General features: G+C 54.6%; 4 protein-coding genes across 7 annotated transcripts; 3 read left to right on the forward strand and 1 right to left on the reverse strand.

Moving 5' to 3' along the window:
- Nucleotides 1-35: 35 nt before the first annotated feature.
- On the forward strand, nucleotides 36-6444 carry CLTB (clathrin light chain B). 3 transcript variants are annotated; one of them, XM_041397482.1, is made up of 6 exons: nucleotides 45-326; nucleotides 1848-1894; nucleotides 3013-3130; nucleotides 3401-3512; nucleotides 3887-3940; nucleotides 4424-6444. In XM_041397482.1, the coding sequence occupies exons 1-6, from the start codon at nucleotides 143-145 to the stop codon at nucleotides 4593-4595; spliced, it is 687 nt and encodes a 228-aa protein (XP_041253416.1). In that variant the 5' UTR covers nucleotides 45-142; the 3' UTR covers nucleotides 4596-6444. The 3 variants fall into 3 exon arrangements, with proteins under 3 accessions (XP_041253418.1, XP_041253416.1, XP_041253417.1); XM_041397483.1 differs by having other exon boundaries at nucleotides 49-326; nucleotides 1851-1894; XM_041397484.1 differs by lacking the exon at nucleotides 3887-3940 and having other exon boundaries at nucleotides 36-326.
- A 1443-nt stretch (nucleotides 6445-7887) lies between these two features.
- On the reverse strand, nucleotides 7888-8548 carry HIGD2A (HIG1 hypoxia inducible domain family member 2A). Its single transcript, XM_041397488.1, has 2 exons — nucleotides 8388-8548; nucleotides 7888-8207 (listed from the first exon to the last, which is right to left on the reverse strand). Exons 1-2 carry the CDS (start codon nucleotides 8500-8502, stop codon nucleotides 8041-8043), a joined length of 282 nt encoding a protein of 93 aa, XP_041253422.1. The 5' UTR covers nucleotides 8503-8548; the 3' UTR covers nucleotides 7888-8040.
- A 42-nt stretch (nucleotides 8549-8590) lies between these two features.
- Nucleotides 8591-10973, forward strand: NOP16 (NOP16 nucleolar protein). Of its 2 annotated transcripts, none has more exons than XM_041397486.1 (6): nucleotides 8591-8788; nucleotides 8902-9013; nucleotides 9619-9688; nucleotides 10145-10251; nucleotides 10503-10681; nucleotides 10790-10973. In XM_041397486.1, the coding sequence occupies exons 1-5, from the start codon at nucleotides 8682-8684 to the stop codon at nucleotides 10644-10646; spliced, it is 540 nt and encodes a 179-aa protein (XP_041253420.1). In that variant the 5' UTR covers nucleotides 8591-8681; the 3' UTR covers nucleotides 10647-10681; nucleotides 10790-10973. The 2 variants fall into 2 exon arrangements, with proteins under 2 accessions (XP_041253420.1, XP_041253421.1); XM_041397487.1 differs by having other exon boundaries at nucleotides 8592-8788; nucleotides 10503-10688; nucleotides 10797-10973.
- Nucleotides 10974-11486: 513 nt separating this feature from the next.
- KIAA1191 (KIAA1191 ortholog) lies at nucleotides 11487-18475 on the forward strand. Its single transcript, XM_041397481.1, has 7 exons — nucleotides 11487-11642; nucleotides 11723-11913; nucleotides 13159-13282; nucleotides 14456-14580; nucleotides 15766-15872; nucleotides 16173-16309; nucleotides 16730-18475. The coding sequence occupies exons 1-7, from the start codon at nucleotides 11615-11617 to the stop codon at nucleotides 16936-16938; spliced, it is 921 nt and encodes a 306-aa protein (XP_041253415.1). The 5' UTR covers nucleotides 11487-11614; the 3' UTR covers nucleotides 16939-18475.
- The last annotated feature ends 37 nt before the right edge of the window (nucleotides 18476-18512 follow it).

The raw sequence follows: 18512 nt of genomic DNA on the forward strand, positions 1-18512 counted from the left end.
CCGCGGGCCCGCCCCGGCGCTGATGTCAGCGCGGCTGCCCCGCCCGCCGCCGCAGTGACAGCGACAGCTCCGCCCGGGCGCAGTCGGGCCCAGCCCAGCCGAGCCGCGCAGCCGGACCGGGAGCGGCGCGGGCGGGCCGGTCATGGCCGACGACTTCGGCTTCTTTTCCTCATCTGAGGGCGCTGGCGCCGAGGAGGACCCGGCCGCCGCCTTTCTGGCCCAGCAGGAGAGCGAGATCGCGGGCATCGAGAACGATGAGGGCTTCGGGCCGACCGACGGCGAGGCGGCCGCCGCCCCGGGCGGGCAGGCGGCCCCGCCGGAACAGGGTGAGCACGCCCGCGGAGGCCGCCCGGCTGCGCTCCCGCTGGGTGCGGCGGGCTCCCGACCTTGGAGGGCTGTGCCCCCTTGTGTCCCGAAGGCAGGGAAGGGTCCTCCGGGCCGCATCCACGCGGGGCTGGGGTCCCCGGGGGGTGCACAGCATCCCCGGTGGGTGATGGGGTCTGTGCTGCGCCTCATGGGCCGGTGGCGGGGTGACCCTGTAGGCCAGGCTGGCATCCTAGGACGGGTCGTCTGGGCCTGTGCTTGTGCCCAGAGGGCTTCTCGAACCTCGGGGATGTGGGGTGAATCTGAGCTGGGATGTGCCAGCCATGGGGCGATTTCTCCCCTTTGTGCTGGGTTTCCCGGGTTGGATGGACTCCCGACTCCATGTTTCAGTGCTCCCAGCTATGGCAGTGTTAAAGGCATCCAGGCGGCACTGAGGAGCAGTGACAGCCTTGTCACTGTCCCCACAGACAGGAGAGCCCTTTGGGATGCAAAATGGAAGACATTGCCATTGGGAACGTTTTGGTCCCAGGCCCTGCAGGTAGAATTTGCTAATTCTGCTCTCCTGTCTGCAGGGGCTTTGGCACCTGCTCTCTGTATGGACATAGGGGCACTGTTGCCACAGGGCTCTGACTCCTTCCCTAACCCAGCCCCACAGGGTCTCCTCATGCTGTCTGTGGAACAGTGATTTCAGAGCTCTGCACACAGGGCCATGGAGGCAGATCTGGGCCTGGAGAGGTGTTGACAGCCACAGTGATAAATGCAGTTAGACAGGCTGGAGCTGGGTGTAGTCATGGGGCTGAGCACTTTGGGGACAATGCTGGACTCAGCTGCATTGGGTCCAGCTGGCTGGCCAGGAGAAACCCTGTGGTCACTGGGGAAGGCTCAGGGCCTGGAGTGTGACTCCTTCAAAGTCTCTTCTCTCCTGGCAGCAGAAAACCCCCTGCCTGAGCTGGCTTTGTAACCCAGGTGTGCAGCTCTCTGGGGCTGCGGGGGCAGATGGGTGTCTCATTACCAACCCTGACCTTGCAGCTCATCCCAGGTGGACTCTCAAGGACCTGCAAGCATGCCCTCCTATCCTGTGGAGCACAAGGAGTGTTTCCATGGGCCGTGTCCTTGGAGAGTTGCCTTGGCACTTGGCTGGCAGCTCTTGGATCAGCTGTGTCCATCAGCAGCCTCTGCAGGTTGGGCTTGGTCAGGTTGTGTTTCTACAGTCAGAGCAGCAGCCTGTGTCAGTCTTGTGCCAGAGCAGTTTCCCTAATCTTCAGATAAGATTAAACACCAGTGAAAACACCATAAAGACATAAATGCCTGCAGAAGTTTGTGTGAGAGAGTGAGAGGTGCTTGCTGAATCCCACCAAGCACAGGACACTGGGAGGGTGCTGTGCCATGGGTGTGCTGAGCTGAAAAAGGCACAGACAAACTCCCAGGAGCTGATCTGATGTTGTTTCATGAACACCAGCCCCTCTGGGATCATCTGCAGCTGTCATAGTTGTGTTTTTCCTTCTCTCTTCCTTTTTCTCAAGCAGGTTTCCAGAATGGAGGAGCCACTGTCAATGGAGATGTCTTTCAGGTGAGAGCTCAGCCTTTTGCTGGCCCAGGGCTGCTAAGGAAGATTGGGTGGGTATGGAGCCAGCAATCTGCTGCTCTGCCCCCAGCATTGACTGGAGTTTGCTGTCCAGCTGCAGAACAGCTACGGTGCTCCTGGAAAGGTCTGGGTCTCCTGTGTGAGTCCTGGCTGCTCCATTCTCTTTGAAGAGAAGATGTGTCCCACCTGCCATGATCTGCCCCACATCTGTTTGCAGGTGGCTTGTGCCATGAAGGAGTGCCTGAGCCCTGAGAGCAGGTGACAAATCATCCATTCCCCAAGAAGTCCCCTCTCCAGCCTGGGTAGCTTCTGGAGGCCTCTGGGGCAGGCAGGAGCATCTCTTGACAGAGGCCAGAGACAGGATAGGCCTGCCATGGGACTTGAATCTCCCATGAAAACCACTTGACCCATGGCCAGGGGACTTTCGGGGAGACCCACCTGGGTCTCAGATCCCTTTGGGAGCCAGAAGCCCAGCTCTGCTGTCAGCAATGACAGCATCTCACAAGCCCTTCACCCCACTTGGTGCCCAACAGTGGGGCATATGCACTGCCCATGCCAGGTTTACAGGATGATAATCGCATCAGGAATGGGACAGACTTAATTAGATTGAGGATCTTGGAAGAAAGCTGCAATCCCATTGCTGAGCTTGGTGTCAGACTGGGCATCTGGCCAGTGGAAAGTGTTAGGGGAGGTGCTGGGCCTGGCGGGGCCCTCAGCTCAGACGTGGGGGAAGCAGCTCAGTCTAGGAGCTGCCTGGGCCCCAGTGAGGGCCAGGGAATCCCTGGGGAGCAGTTCCAAGGCCAGTGTCTGCCCTGTGCAGTGGGGCTGCCTGGAGGAGCAACAGCTGCAGTGGCAGAGAGCAGCAAGTCAAGGAGGGAATCGCTGGGAAGGCTTTAGGTGACAGGGCCTGAGGCTGGGAGAGCAGCTTGGGCAGCACTTTGGGAACGCCGTCCCTCATGTCCCAAGCTGTCACCCTTCCCACCTCCTATCTTGGCTTGTGAGTGCTGGGAGTGTGGAGTCCTGACTGCTGCCAGCCCTTGGAGGTGGCTGAGCTGGGCTCTTGGAAACACTGGTGCTGATGGTGAGGTGCTCATGTGCTGCAGGAGTCCAACGGCCCCACGGATGCCTACGCAGCCATAGCCAAGGCTGACCGGCTGACCCAGGAACCTGAGAGCATCCGCAAGTGGAGGGAGGAGCAGAAGAAGCGCCTGGAGGAGCTGGGTGAGACCCAAGGCCATGCTTGTGGCACCTTGTGACATGGCACTCAGGGCCCTTGGGGTCCCTCACCTCTTGGTGACCCTGCTGCATCCCAGAGATGTCTCGTGCCCCTGCCAAAGATCTGCTGTCCTTGGGGCAGTGGTGCCTTTTGGCCAGTATTGGTTGGGACTGGGGACAGCTCTGAGGGGCTGCAGCTGTCCTGCCTGCCAAGCTGCTCAGCGCACGCAGCAGGTGCCAGTGTGGCTGATGGGCTCTGTCTCACTCGGGCCTTAGATGCGGCATCGAAGGTGACCGAGCAGGAATGGCGTGAGAAGGCCAAGAAGGACCTGGAGGAGTGGAACCTGCGTCAGAATGAGCAGATGGAGAAGAACCGAGCAAACAACAGGTATGGGGTCAGTGTGGCCAGAAGGACTGTCTGCCTTCCTGGGATGTTTGAGGGCCTCTTTCCCCACAGTGGGGTCCAGCCCTGCAGGGACAGAGCCTTGCCAAGCAAGGAGAGAGACCGCAGGTCTTGGAGTGGCTCTGGTGGCTGTGCAGAGCCACTCTGGCTGGAGCCACACTGGGATCACCCTGGAATCTTGGTGCCTCCTGCCCCTGCATGGGACTCACGGGGGGACAGGGTTGGGCTCCAGGTTCTCCTGGTGTGCTGAAGTGTGTGGGTCACTCTTTGGGAGGACTAACCCCCTCTGTTCTCTCTTTCTAACCCTCTGCCTGCCTGTTGCTCCGCTCCACTCTCTCTCTCTCTGTGCCCGGGGCTAGAATCGCTGACAAAGCCTTTTACCAGCAGCCGGACGCCGATGTCATTGGCTACGTGTATGTGCCTCTTACAGACCATATCCTGCCCCAAAGGCTCTGGGGGTCCCGGCCCCAGCACTGCCTGCCCAGCCAAGGGAAGGGGGGATGCTGGGAGGTACTGGCCTGGTGAGGTACCAGAGGGAGGATGATGCAGCTGAGTGTCTCCAAATAGTGGAGTTTCAGGAGATGAGTGGAGGTCCTAGAAATGCCTCTGTGGGAGCTGGTTGAAGATGCAAAGCCATGGGCTCTTTGGGGATGGCTCTGTGGGGGTGAAGTCTTGGGAGCAGGCAGATACTCGTGCACCCCTGGATGAATGATTGATGTTTTGGGTGAGTGCAGCCAAAGGCAGACTTGAGCATCGCATGTCTCTTGGTCCCAGAGGACACTGAGCTCATCAGCTGGGGTAAAGGGACAGGAAGCAGGGACACAAGGGTTTTTAAGACAGGAGGAAGAGTCTCCTTAGAAACGGTCTGCCAGTGACAACCCTCAATATCTTTGCAGGGCCTCGGAGGAAGCATTCCTGAAGGAGTCCAAGGAGGAGACCCCAGGCTCTGAGTGGGAGAAGGTGGCCCAGCTGTGTGATTTCAACCCCAAGAGCAGCAAGCAGAGCAAGGATGTCTCGCGGATGCGCTCGGTGCTCATCTCCCTCAAACAGATGCCCCTGTCCCGTTAGCTGTGCCTGGCACAGCTGGGAGCACAGCGGGCACGGCTGGGCTCACTGAGCCAGGTGGCTTCAGGGGCCGGCCCAGGAAGGGCCTCCCACTGCCTGCTCCGTGATCTGCCTCGGCTGTGCTCGAGTCACTGGTTGTATAACTCTCCCCATGGTTTTCCTTTGCTTAAAAGGTGCATTGGTCTCTTTTTACACTTATTTATAAATCACTGTGGCATTTCCCCGGGAAGCGGCACTGGGTGGCAGAGCTGAGTTAGTGCGGAAGCCCCAGCCCAGGCTCTTCAGGAGGTTATGTCCGAGGGCCTGGCTAAATGAGCAGGGAATATCCCATCCTGTGTTCCCCACTTCAACCCTGTGCTGGCAATAAACCTGCCTGCAGCTGTCCTGGCAGCCCCATGTCCAGGCTTCAGTCCTAGCCCTGAGGCAGGGATCCCAATGGGATCTTGGGCTGTTGTCTGCCTTTTCCATGGGATTTAGAGCACAGCTGGAGCAGGGTTGAGAGGGTAGAGAAACAGCCCTGGCTTGTCTCCACACTGCTGGGTCCTGCAGGGAGCATGGCTGCAGCATGGCATTGCCAGACTGGCAGGGACTGAGCAATGTAAGTACAGATGCCCAGGTTGGCCTGGACTGCCAGTGGCTGCCCCAAGCCCATCAGAACTCTGCCCAGCGTTGCTATGCCCCAAAAAGTTGGTGCAGCTCCAGTGTCCATGTCCCATCCATCTTGCAGCGCTGGCAGCACAGTGGTGTAGGCCACTGGGAAGGGACTGTGGATGTTTCCTGTCCTTCCCCCATGAACACCTGCAGTTGGGAATGTGGGTGTCCAGACTTTGGGGGACCTTTGGCTTTGCTCTGCTCCTTCCCTTGCTACCAGAATGGGAGATGGAGGCTGTGTAGTTGCAGGGAAGGAGGTAGGAAGGTCCAGCTGCTGTGGGGCTGGTCAAAGCCCCATCTTCCTAACCCAGGGGTCCAGAGCTGGGTTGGGCAGAGTTCTGGTACTGGAGCTTATACTGGCCCTGAGAACAACCTGCACATCTGTCTGCAGTTGCTCTGCCCCCTGGATTTGCCCACCTAAGGCAGTGTGGGGAGATGCCTCAGTCCTGCTCCCTGCTCGAACTTTTACTCCTCTGCTTGGCAGGGATGGCACCAGTCCTGGGAACCTGCAAAACTCCTGGGTAGCAGGAGAGGGACAGCCTTGAGCTGGTGCTCTGGGTCTGGCCTGTTGAGGGCTTGGGAACGGTTTGCAGCAGCTTGGAGGGACATAGAGCAGAGCTCACAAAACATTCACCTGAGCCCCTCTGCAGAGCCCTGCTCAGCAGGAAATCAAGTGTGCAGAGCTCTCCTGCCCTGCAGCTGTGGCTCCAGGGCCAGAATGTCACCAGTCCTGCTGCTGCAGCTGTGGGGGGTGCCTGGGCACCCCTGGCTCTGGGGCATGATCTCACCAGTGGGCTGGGAAGGTAAATGGGTGTGTAGGGAATCACTTGCTGTTGTATGTTGGGACTGTGCCCCCTGCCCATAGGGCTGATCGTTCCTGCCTGGCCCCCTGAGCTCCAGCATGCGTAGGCAGCTCTGCTGTGCTGCAGGGCACCTGGGGACTCGGCTGCCTGCCTCAGCCTTGCATTGCAGAGCAGCAGGAAGCACCCCTGGCTACTTGTGGGTGGGCAATGTGCCCCCCCTGTGCTCTGTCCCTCCAGCCCCTGCAGGCAGCTGGGCCCCTGGGTGCCCCAGCTGCCATGTGCTCCGTGTCAGGCCGGGGCAACTCTCGGGGAGCCGTGCCCACAGCTGTTCTACATCCCCTCGGCTTTGGTATCTGTGACTGTCCAAATTACCTGTTACAATAAACCAACATCTCCAATCCTGCAGGGCACTGTCGTCTTTCTGCTTTAGGGATGCACGCTGTGTTTAGGAGAACCTACAGCCATGAAGCCTCCTGTGGAAAGGATGGGGCTGGAGGAGGAACATCCTACATGAAAAAAAAAGGAGTGAAGAGAAGGCCAGAGGGTTTGTGCTCGGATGGGGCCAAAGCAGTGGCAGCAGGACCTGAGGCTTCCTGTCCCCAAGGAACTGCAAGCTCTGGCTTGTCCAAACAGGCTGAGCTGCTCCCTGTCCACTGCACCTTTCTCCAGCTGCCACGGGATTGTGCTCATGGATCTGTCCACCTGCTGCTCCTCACACCCCTGCCCCAAGCTGGCTGGGCTGGAGGTGCCAGGGAGGCAGCCAGAAGCAGTTTCCTCTGGGAAAGATGTCCTGCACAGGCAGCCAGGGAGGGAAGACAGGCCCTGGGCTCCGTGCCGAGGTGGAGCTCACCCTGCTCAGCACTGGCGATGGCTTGCTGCCCACCCTCACAACTCAGACATCAGCTCTGGTAAGCAAGAGCCTTCCCTCTCTCCTTGCCAAAGCCCACCAGCACAATTCCCTGGACAGGACAATCCACATGCTTGTTTGCAGACAGAGGGTTTACCCCTCGGCCCATCCTTACAAGGACTCAGGGCACAGGCATCAGCTCACAGAACAACACCTGGAAACAGCCCAGGCTGCTGGGTGAGGTGTTTCAGCACAGACAGAGGTGTCTGTGCCCCTTCTCCTGCAGGTACGAGCTGCTGCAGCCACAGTGCAGTGAACAGAGACTGTGGCTCCATGTCCTCCCGGCTCCGTGGCCTCGTGGATCACCAAACCCCCTGGTGTGATCCAAAGCCAACAGCAGGACCATGTTTGTCAGGACACAGGCAGTGCAAGTCTCCTGGAGAAGAAAGTGCTGCTGACTCCCCAGCACGAACAGCTGAAGCAGCAGCACATCCCAGAGAACACAGCCAGACTCCATTTCAGAAATGTGAGTTCCCTGCTTGTTTTCACAGGGAGTTTCAGGTCTTGTTTCTTGCATCACCACAGCTTCAAGACAGCCATGCCCACTCCTTTTTCTCCCTGCACTGTTTACTGTTATGGCTTAGTGCTCTGCAACCCAGTATCAGTCAGAATCTTGCTGCAATTCACTTTATTACTCACCAGTTTCAATTGCACAGCTCACACAACCTCCCAAACTGCCTCCCCCCTGCCAGGACCAAGCCATAAACAGTGGTTCCCTCCTCATGGGCAGCTCATTTCTCAAATGCTGGTCACTGCCTGACTATAACCACACCTCAGACCATGACTAAGAAGACACAATTTTATCAGCCTGTGACAGCATCAAGCACGGACAGGAAGTCTGACAGGGGTGGTGAGCCTTAGTGACATGCAGCTTCAGTGCTGCAGGAGGGTGAGCTCTTGGGGAAACAAACAAAAAAAGAAGCCACAGCCTACATTGCATGTTAATCACACAGTGTATTCACCCCATTTCCAGTGCTCCAGAACTGGCTCTGCTGCGACATCACAACAGTCTCTCAGAAAACTCCATCCCCAGCCAGGGCTGCTGGTAGACACTTGCCCGTGGCCGCAGCTTCGCTCCTGCCCGATGTCACTGTCGGGATTTGATGGCCGTGGCCATCATGCCCCCCAGCAGGGCGGCGAAGGTGCAGCCCTGGGCTATGACACGCGCCCGCATCATCAGCTGGGAGCGCCGAGTGTTGCCTTTCTTGAAGCAGATGATTCCGTACACCAGGACACTGACGGTGCACAGGCAGCCTGCGGGGAAGGACGGCGGCTGTGAGGCGGTGCCGGTTCCCCCGCACTCCCAAACCCGAGCCGCGCCTCCCGGGGGACAGCCGGCCCGGGGCTGAGGGACCGGCCCCGCACCAGCGGCCATCGCGCCGGCCCGCGCCCCTCACTCAGCCTCCGTCCCGCCACCCCCCGCCCCAGCCTCACCGAGAGGCACCAGGGGGTTCTCGCGGGTCTTGCGCACGAACTTCTCCGCGAATCCCTCCTCAGGGAACGTGGGCAGCGGACTGGGCTCCAGCGGCGGGGGCGGCCCGGCCGCCATGGCCAAGGTGACAGCAAGGCCCTTTCCGGCTGCCGTAGCCCCACCTCCAAAGCAGTGTATGCCGGGGGTTGCAGTCCGACGCGCGCACTTACCGCGCGGCTCTGCCGTCCCGGAACTACACTTCCCGTGGTGCCCCGGGGCGAGCGCAGCAGCCCGCGGCCAGCCCGCGTGTGTCCGCCATGCCGAAGGCCAAGGGGAAGAGCCGGCGGCACAAATACTCCTACAACCTCAACCGCAAGCGGCTCTACCGCAGCGCCCGCCGCCGCGCCGCGCCCCGCATCGCCTGGTGAGCGCCGGGGACACGGGGGGCGAGCGTGGGCTGGGGCAGGGCGGCCGGGAGCCGCTGCGCGTGTCGGTGGGGAGGGGGACACGGCCCTGATGGCGCTTGTCCCTGAGCAGCTCGCACATCCGCCATGCCTGGGACCCGCACAAGTCGGTGGCGCAGAACCTGGCCGAGATGGGCCTGGCCGAGGATCCCAACAAGGCTGTCCCCATCCCGAAGAAGCTGCTGGTAAGGAAGGGTTTGGCGCGGAGCGCTCCTTTGGGAGGGGGGTGGTTATCCTCGCAGCGCTGGGCAGGTGGCTCTGGATAAGTCTCTGGCAGTGGACACGTTTCTTATCTTGGTCTATGCGCTTATCTCACCAAGATCCTGGCGTGGGAACGAGCTACAGCGCTCCGGAAGCATAATGGACTTTAGAACAAGTATAAAATATCTTCAGTCCATCTCCTGGGACTTGCCAGAGACAGGTGGGGTTGGGAACGCTGCAGCCAAGCTGTTCCTGATAACAAAGAAGGGCTCTTTGTGTACAGCAGTGCCAGCCTGGCCCATCTGCGTAAGAGGGTAATGCTTTCAGGTGAAAGGTGGCCCAAGGAACTCACGGAAGAAGCAGGAATGACCTTGTTTGCCATTTGTCTCCATTCACACAGCGTTTCTCAGCTGACAGCCTCGCCCACAAGGCAGTTTCATGGCACAAGTAAAGCTCTGCTTAAGCCAGCTGGTTTCCTGCCACTTGCAGCCATTTAGAAGCACTTTGGAGTTTTGGGAACAATGTGTGGGGACACAGCTCTCTTCATAGTGGGCTTTTCTTCATTTGTCTTTTCTCTGCTGTGATTCAGGGGATGGAAGTGGAAAGCGATGGACAGCAGCCAGGAAAGAAAATCGTGCGGAAGCCGTACGTGGTGAATGGTCAGTGCTGCAGCTGGGGCTCTCCCGAGCCCCTCTGGGCTATTCTGTCATCCTGTGCTGTGCCAGGGGTAGGGAAGGGTGTTGTTTCTCATCCAGCCTTGTGGAGGAGCATGTCTTTTCCACAGTGTTTGTCCCTGCAGCCTCAGGAGGGCTCTTGTCACTGCGAGATGTGCTGGTGCCTGGCTCCAGGGTGACAAGAGGCCACGGAGGCAGTGCCTGGTGCTTCAGTGGTGGGCTGGGCAGCTCTGAGCAGTCACACTGCAGGCCTGCATGCCTGCAGCCCGAGCACAGGGCTGTTGTCTGGGCCATTCTCTTGCACCAACGTGCTGGGAAACATCCCTGCGTGCACCAGCAGCCAAGCTGTGTGGCTGGAGTCAACCTTGGGGGGAGGTTGGGGACCTCTGAGGTGTTGTGGCTTCCTTCCCCTCCCTCATGCTACCTCTGCCCTCTGCCTAGAGATGGAATTGGAGGCCAGCCTCCCTGAGAAGAAGTCGAACACGCTGTCCCGGGACCTTATTGACTACGTGCACTACATGATCCAGAACCACGGGGAGAACTACAAGGTACATTCCAGAGCAAGGAGCACCTGGAGGGATTCACTCCTGGATCTTCCCATCAGCAGCATGAGAACTGCTAATCCTCTCTGTCCTGGATCCTGTTTTGCAGTCAGCTGATTCTTAAGGGAAAAAAAAAAAACGCTTTGAACTGTGGCCAGCTCCACCTGAGTCAGGCTGTGATCACACTGGTGTGGGTGGGCTGGTTTGGTGTTTGCTCTTGGGGCTGCTCCTCTGACTTACCTTCTCCTTTGTCACAGGAAATGGCTCGGGATGAGAAGAACTACTACCAGGATACTCCCAAACAGATTAAGAGGAAGATCAATGTGTACAAGAATTTCTATCCCGAGGAGTACAAGAATTTTGTTGCATCACTCAAGCCAGAAAAAATGGAAGTGCAGTGACTGCTCTTTTTCCTCAGGTTTACCTGCAAGTGCAGGCTTGGCATGAATATTTTCCAAACTGAAAAACCTTTGGTGATGGAGGAAGAACCCTCACTAGGCAGAAAGGGTTTAACTATCCATGAAAGACTCTTTTGTAAGTGCAGGCTTAACATGAATATTTTCCAAACTGAAAAAACCTTTGGTGATGGAGGAAGAACCCTCACTAGGCAGAAAGGGTTTAACTATCCATGAAAGACTCTTTTGGCACCGGCACTGACTGTGCTGTTCTGCTCGCTTTCTGTGTGGCAGCCAGCTCTTTAGCTTTGCTAAAATAAAATACTCTTTCTAGCTGCTTGTGAGTGTCTTATCTGTTGCTTGGTGCAGTCCTCTTTGGAGAGCTCCTGGTGCCAGCCTGTGTGCTGTTGGCCTTGGGCACATGTCCCCCTGCGGTGACAGGGCCGTGTGCTGTGTCCTTTCCCTGTGCCTGCAGCTTAGGAGAGCAGGCTGGGGTTCCTTTCCTGCCGAGGAGCTGGAGGGCAGCAGGGAGGTCACCCTTTCATTGACAGAGGAAGGAGCAGCTGTAGAAAAGCTGTCACAGTGAGACCGTCTGCCACGTACTCCTGTTCCTGATGAGCTCGCCAGCTTCCAGGATTGGTTTTCCAGGACCTAGCGCCCTGTGGGCTGACTCAGCTCCCTCCTGTTTGCAGGAGGACGGGCCACGTGGGCAGGACGCGGCTCCAGCCCCGCCGCCGGGGCCGCGGGTGCGCTGGAACCCCGGCCCGGCCCCGCCTCTCCGGTAAATCCCACCTTCCCCGCCGGAACTACACCTCCCAGCGTGCCCCGCGCGGAACCACCGCATCTCGCGAGACCGCTCCCCTATAAGAGAACCGCCACAGGCGTAAGCAGCCCCCGGCTGAGGCGACTCGCGGCGGTTCCGCTATGGGCGCCCCGGGCCCGCTGCCCCTCGCCGAGCCCCGCTGAGCCCCGCCATGAGCTCTGGGAAGCCCGACGCTCCCGGTAAGGTTCCCCGCGCGCTCCCCGCCGGCCTCGGTCGGGCCTGGCGGCGGCGGGCGCTGAGCGCTGCGCTCTCTCCGCAGCGCTGGAGCCGGGCGGCGGGGCCCGCTCGGGCAGGATGTCGTTGCCCCTCGGCGTTCCGCGCCGCGCCTTCAGCTACGACGACGCCCTGGAGGACACGGCGCCCATGACGCCGCCGCCCGCCGATCTGTGCGCCAGCGTGCTCTGGAAGCAGCCGGTCATCCCCGAGCGCAAGTACCAGGAGCTCTCGAAGGTACGGCCCGGCTTGTCCTTGCGTACCCCGCGGCTCTGGCGTCCCCCCTGTCCTTACACCCTCCTGCCTGGCTGGCTCTGCCCCCCTGCCCGCCCAGCAGGACCCTCGGGAGGGGCGGGGGACAGAGCCCGGCTCCGCTGCCTGGCTTTGCTCTGTGGAGGTGTGGGTGGCACAAGCGTGTGCTCGGCGTCTCCTCCGTGTTTGTGGTTAAAAACCCCCAGCAACCAGGTGTCATTAAACTAGAGCGTAAGGCTGGTTTAGGTTGGGTGCAAATACTTTACAGTAAGGGTGGTGAGGCACTGGCACAGTTTGTACAGGAAAACTGTGGCTGCCCCATCCCTTGAAGTGTTCAAGGCCAGGTTGGTGGGAGCTCTGAACGAGCTGCTCGAGTGGAAAATGTCCCCCCAGCGTGGCAGGGGATTGGAGCTGGTTGATATTTACGATCCCTTCCAACCCAAACCATTCTGGGATTCTGTGCTTTGAGTGTAGGACCAGCCCTTTTAAATTTAGAACCTATTTTCTAAGTTTGAAATTAAGCTTAATGTTGTTGGATGGAAAAACTTAATTCTGTATCCCTTTGAGCTTAACCTCACCTTTATACCTCCTTGGTTTTTTATCTCTTGTGGGAGACAACCAAAAGTTGTGGTTTGTACAAAAAGTAAACTCTCCAGTAGGGAACTCCTGTAGTGGGTGGAGGAAGTCAGCGTTTCACAGGATACTTTGTTTTCTTGCATTTCTTTTCTGTTTCTTTGCCGGGGTCTAGTGGTCGAACTGTGACCGCTGGACACACTGAGCAAGAAACATGTAAGGAATGAGGTGGGAAAACAAGTTGTTCACTCCAGGCTGTGCTTTGTGACTGCAATTCTGTGAACAGCTGATGCTTTAACTGCCTAGGAGGTGCTCTTGGTTCTTTTGCCCAGTTGACCTTGAAGTCCAGTTTGCATTTAGGAGGACATATGTTCTGGTTTCTTGCCTGTTTACCTTTTTGTGTTTGGACTAACAGCTTGTTTGCTCTGAGCCTGGTAGGTGTTGAGATGTTGGATGTAAGTCACTTGTTCATTGCAGTGAGTGTCAGGTTCTGACCATTCCTGCTGCAGTGTGCTCGGTGTCAGGATTTCTCCCATGGGATGAAGGCTGGCTGCCAGAGCAGCACGGCCTTGTCTCACTAGTGTAGTCAGAGATGTGTCCTTGCCAGGTGCTGAGATACTTCCCCATCTCAAACTGTCCCCTGCTGCTTCCCCACAGGATGAGGAAGGGGATGCCAACGTGAAACCTGTCATAACTCCTTCATCATCCACTGAAAGTGTGAACAAGGTGCCTGTGGTGAAGGCCAAGGCCACTCACGTCATCATGAACTCCCTCATCACAAGTAAGAACTCATCTCTCACACTCGTGTGTGGGGTGGGTACTGAGGGTGCTCCAGCTTGGTGATCCCTCAGGCTAATTCCTGGAGAACTCCTGGGTTCACACTGGCTCTGCTCTGGGGCTGTGTGGGTTTGTTTTTGTCAGAGGATGTTTCTAGAAGGAAGCAAGGAGCTGGGGAATAGACCACACGTGGTGCTTCTGTGTTTCCAGGGGTGGGGTAGGAGTGCAGAGTTTGTTGTTTGCTGACAGGACACTGCAGTCCGTGTTGCTGGAGTGCAGAGGCCACTGCTGCTCTGTCTGATTATTAACTTGTTATTTCTGAATGACAGGCAGAGCTCTGCCATTAACCCAAGTAGCGAGGGGAGTTGACACAGTGTTAATGGAGCACTTGCTGGCATTGATGTTGTTAATAGCAGCAGCTGCCTTGCTAATTGCATCACTTGCAAACATAAATCATGATGCTTTAAAATAAAATTGGGTCAGTTATGTTTGCAGAGTGCTCTTTTGCAATAAGAGGAATTATTTCTGTGTTGTTCTGTCCATGCTGCCTCTTCTTTCAGCAGCTACAAAAAACAGGGATCTGAAAATAACTTTTAAGTTGGAAAGTGTTACCTGTTTTAAAGAAGACAATGGGCTTTTCCACTAATCTTTTTGTGCTCTTTTGACTTTTCTCCTTGTTCCACCAGGGAATGAGCATCTTATGCTGGGGTTTGGAGGAAGTGCTAATGTTTTTCAGAACTGAAGTTGTTATTAGGGTGTTAGATGCTGGCTCTGTATCTGGCTGAAGTAGCTTATTTTACCTGATCTAAAAATCACTGGGAGTCTTTAAAACATGACCTGCAAGGCTCCCTTGAATGCATTGGGCCACTTAAAGTGTCCAGCTTACTGGGTTCTCCTAGATTTATGAAGTTGTGAGTGGGAGTGATGCAGTGTCTGGGGGTGAGATGGGATTAATTACGGCTGTTGCATTTGTGGTATGTCTGGTGATTTGGGACGAATCACTGCTCATCTCAGCCCCGTGTCTCAGGGTGGTTGTCAAGTCACAGTATCTCACCATCTGCATCTTTCTGCCTCAGCTTGTTACAATGTGTGAACGATGAGAGAAAGGGTTTGCATTCAGTTGCTGGAGCTGCTTGTGGTGGCATTTCTGTGTGAATTTGTGCTCTTTGTGTTCCAGAGCAGACTCAGGAGAGCATCCAGCGCTTTGAGCAGCAGGCAGGGCTGAGGGAAGCTGGCTACACACCCCACAAAGGCCTCACCACTGAGGAGACCAAGTACCACCGAGTGGCTGAGGCAGTCCATGTAAGGCTTGTTTTCCACTGGGTTTCTCTATGTAGGATGGGTCTGGTTTAACATTTACCTGGGGACATAACTTTTGGAGCATGTTGCCAGAACTTTCCTTAAGCTGCTTCCTCTGAAGGCTTTTAGCTCATTGTGTAGTAAAGCTTACCCAATTGTATTTTAAAGTTAACAGTAGCCTTTGTAGTTTTGAAACAGCTTTTTTTTTTCTTTTTTTTTTTTTTTTAATCAAATCTGTCACATTTCCCTGCCATATCAAACCATGACAGTTGTCTTTCCAAGTGGGGACAACCCTACACAATCTAATTTCTTGCTATACTTTTGAATGGTGCCCTGCAGTTGAATTCTGCAACTATGTGTCCAGAGAGAACTTTTAAACTGTACATTTCCATTGTGGAAGTTACCAGATGTGTCTTACTGAAAACAGAAGTCTTGAATGAACACGTTACTGTGGGCTGCTGAGCTCTTAAAAAATTGTTGCAGTTGGAGTTTAATAGTCAACTCTTCCAGTGTCCTTCCAGGAGGCCAAAGTTTCAGTAACTGCGTGGATGAATTGCATTAGTGTGGCTTGAATAGCCACAGGAAACATTACAAAGTACCCTGTGTATTTTGTGTTTGAACTGTAACTGCCCTTCAAATGACTTCTTCAAAGTTCAGTTTGTACTGTCCAGCTTGTAATAACGTGGTTTGCATACACCCAGTTCCTGTTTATTTTGTGCCCAGGTTAATCTCTGTTCCAGAGCAGTGTTTCCATCCTGATGTGCACTAATTGCTTCACAGGGTCTGGTATTCCTGATCTTGTATTTTCTGTGAGAGCTGGTCTCACCCTCATTAGAGAACTGGTGGGACTGAAAGCTTTGTTGCTCTGGTAAACGCTGGAGAAAATTTAGACCAGTTACCATGTAGCTGAAGTGAGCTCTGCTGCATCCACAACCTCCCTATGAGTGCTGGTGTTCCTTTCTGTAGCCTAAAGTGAACTTGAAAAATGCTAATGTTTGATGTGGAGAGAAACTTCAGGGGATGTACACAGGTGTTGTAATACTGTATACAGCTTCAGCTGTGGTGACATTTATTCTTTATCACCTGTGACAGAAACAGTTGTTTGATTTTGGTAAAAAAACTGGGTGTTCTTCCTTATGTCCAATATTTAAGCTGTGCTGCTTCTGTTTCTCTTGCCTCTCCTGACAGAACCTAAAAATGCAGAATGGAGAGACAACAAAAGATGACAAACAGAATTCTTCTGCCCAGTCCACTCCAAGCAGCACCCCCCACTCCTCCCCCAGGCATAAAAACAGGTACTCTGCCTCCTTTGGTTTCCTACAGGTTGTTGGGGTGGGAGCTGCTACAAATAACCTTCTTGCCCTGTGAGGGACTGCACAGGGTGAAATTTAGAGCCTGGTGAGGATTTGTGTTGGGTAGATCCAAGTGTTGGAAGCCTGTGGAACTTGAGCATGCATAGCTTTTCCTGGGTGGTTACAAACCTATTAAGATTTCTTAAATTGCCCCTTTTGACTACATGAAAATTTCCTGGCATAGTGGGGACACTTGAAGTATTTATTTTCACGTTTTAAACATCTCAATTTTTTTTTCTTTAGGGGTTGGTTTAGTCAGGGATCCTCTACTTCCATCACTGGCTCAGACTTTGCTATGGAAGGTGGTGGGGACAGATTGCCATCTGAAAGGTGGAGCTTTTTTGGACCCAGAGCTGTCCAGAAATCAGCCAGTGATGCAGGTATGTCCTTGAAAATCTGCCTTGCCAAGAGCAAGGGGAGAACTGTCACACAACAGACTTGCTGGATCTTTCTGGAGTCTTGTGCTGCTTGCCTTGTTACTCTCCAGGACCACCTTGTGTCACTCATATAATTTCTGTGCCTAAATATAGAGCAGTTGGGTAAAACCTGTGCCAAGGATCTGGAAGTAGAAATAACTTGCAGTGAGAGGGGCAGGGTGTGAAGGTGACAGCTTTTTACTCCTTCTCTGATATGTGATGCAACCAGGACTGGAAGTGCCCACCCCTGATGTGGAATAGGCTTCACATGATATAAGGCTGCTGGAATTTGCATAGGTCTGTGGTGCTGAGTGTCCATGACATGCAGTAGGAAATGGATTTACTGGATTTCCTGGTTTTTACTGTGATTTTTTTTTTCATCAGGAGGATTTACCATTCAGTCCTATAAGGGTGCCCAGAAGCCATCCCCAATGGAGCTGATGCGTGCTCAGGCTACAAGGATGACAGAGGATCCAGTCACCTTCAAGCCACCCAAAATGGACATTCCAGGCACAGATGGGAGGAAACAATCTCCACGATCCCACAATATCAAACCTCGGGATCTGAATGTGCTCACTCCCACTGGGTTCTAGAGGAAAGCTTCCAGTGTTTTTAGCAGGCTACAGGGTGTCTTAGGCTCTGCTTCCCTGTCTTGTGTGCTGTGGTAAAGTAGGAAAGTCTCCCTTTCCAGCTCTTCATCTCAGAAAAAGAAACAGTCATGATTGTCCTGCTAAAGCCAGTCTTGGAAAAACTCCTACACCAGTCCTATACCAATGTAAACCATCCTGTGTACTGCACTGGTTTGGGCTGCCAGGCTGCTCTGGATGTGCTTCCCAGTACATCCCACCACAGTGAAACCCTGAGCCATATTTTTTTTGGACAGGATTCCATGTGGTGTGTGAGCACCTGGCTTGTATGCCTGGAATCTGATTGTCTTGTCCTGCTCAGTGCTGAAGGACCCACAGGAGACTGGTTCTGTCAAGAGATCAAACAGAAAATGCTGTGAACAAGCAAGGACTGAAAACTGGACCATTAACTGCCAGAAGGAAGATGGGGTATGTGTTAGGTCAGTATAAATGTGGCACTCCCTCACTATCCAGTGTGACCATGTCTTTTTTTCTTGGGATGTTTTTTAAAAGGAAAAGGGACCATTCTAAGATGTTCTCATTGGAAAGGCAGGGAGCAGAATCTAATGGAACTTTGAAGTAATGAGGAAGAATTCTTTTTCTTCCAAGTCTTCATATTCCTCTAAGAAGCTGAAAGTAATCAAAGCTGGTGTGGTTTGAACCAAGTAATCCTCCTCTCTTCGTTCTGCAAAACAGCACTGTTCTGTGTTCTAGACAGCAGATTTGCACGTGTTCTGGCACTCTGGATGCTGCTTCATTTGTTTTTGTTGGTTTGGTTTTTTTCACTAGAATTGTGTGGAATGTATTAGACACCAGAAACACTTCTCAGACAGGGTGTTTTGTTTTATCAGCATTTAAGTGTGTTCTGCAGGGCTGAGGGAGGACTGAGGGCAGACCAAGGCTGAACATTCCTCCCTGCTGAGGTACAGCTGGATGTGATCCTTGACCTAGTCTGAACCAGTTCCTGGAAACAGCTAACACCAGCTTTCAGGAAAAATGGAAGGAACTCCTGCCTACCACCTAATCCCTTAAGCATGATAGGCAGCATTGCTCTGGAATCCTCACCTGTGCTGTGGCAAATGGGTCTCCTCAGGTCTGCTCTTGATCTCACGGTGATGTTGCAAAGTCCCTCAGCCAGCAGCAGCCTTGCATCTGGAAGTGGAAGCTTCTCATTGCCAGGACATTGTACAGAAGTTACTTAACAGGTGGTAACTGTTGAGCTCCAGGGTTTCTCACTTAAACCAAATACTCTCCCTGGAGGGTGAGACAGGGTTGGCTCCCTTGGCTGGCTGCTGGCCCCTCTGAAGCAGCACATTTTGTAGCACTGCCAGTGATGTGTTGTGTGAAAGTCCCTCATCCAAACCAGCAGTTCTGTCACCACTCATTTGCACCTTGGCAATCAGGCTCTCATTTGACTTTAATTTATTTGTTGACTGTATTCATGTTTCCTAATGTGTATGCTTGTTTTGTTTGTTACAGGACAATAAAATCCTTGTGGAATGGAGATCCACAGTGTGTGTTGGTGCTGGCAGAGCATCTGT

The sequence above is a fragment of the Onychostruthus taczanowskii genome, unplaced genomic scaffold, assembly GCF_017590055.1.
Source record: "Onychostruthus taczanowskii isolate IOZ18803 unplaced genomic scaffold, ASM1759005v1 scaffold14, whole genome shotgun sequence".
Classification (NCBI taxonomy): Eukaryota; Metazoa; Chordata; class Aves; order Passeriformes; family Passeridae; genus Onychostruthus; species Onychostruthus taczanowskii.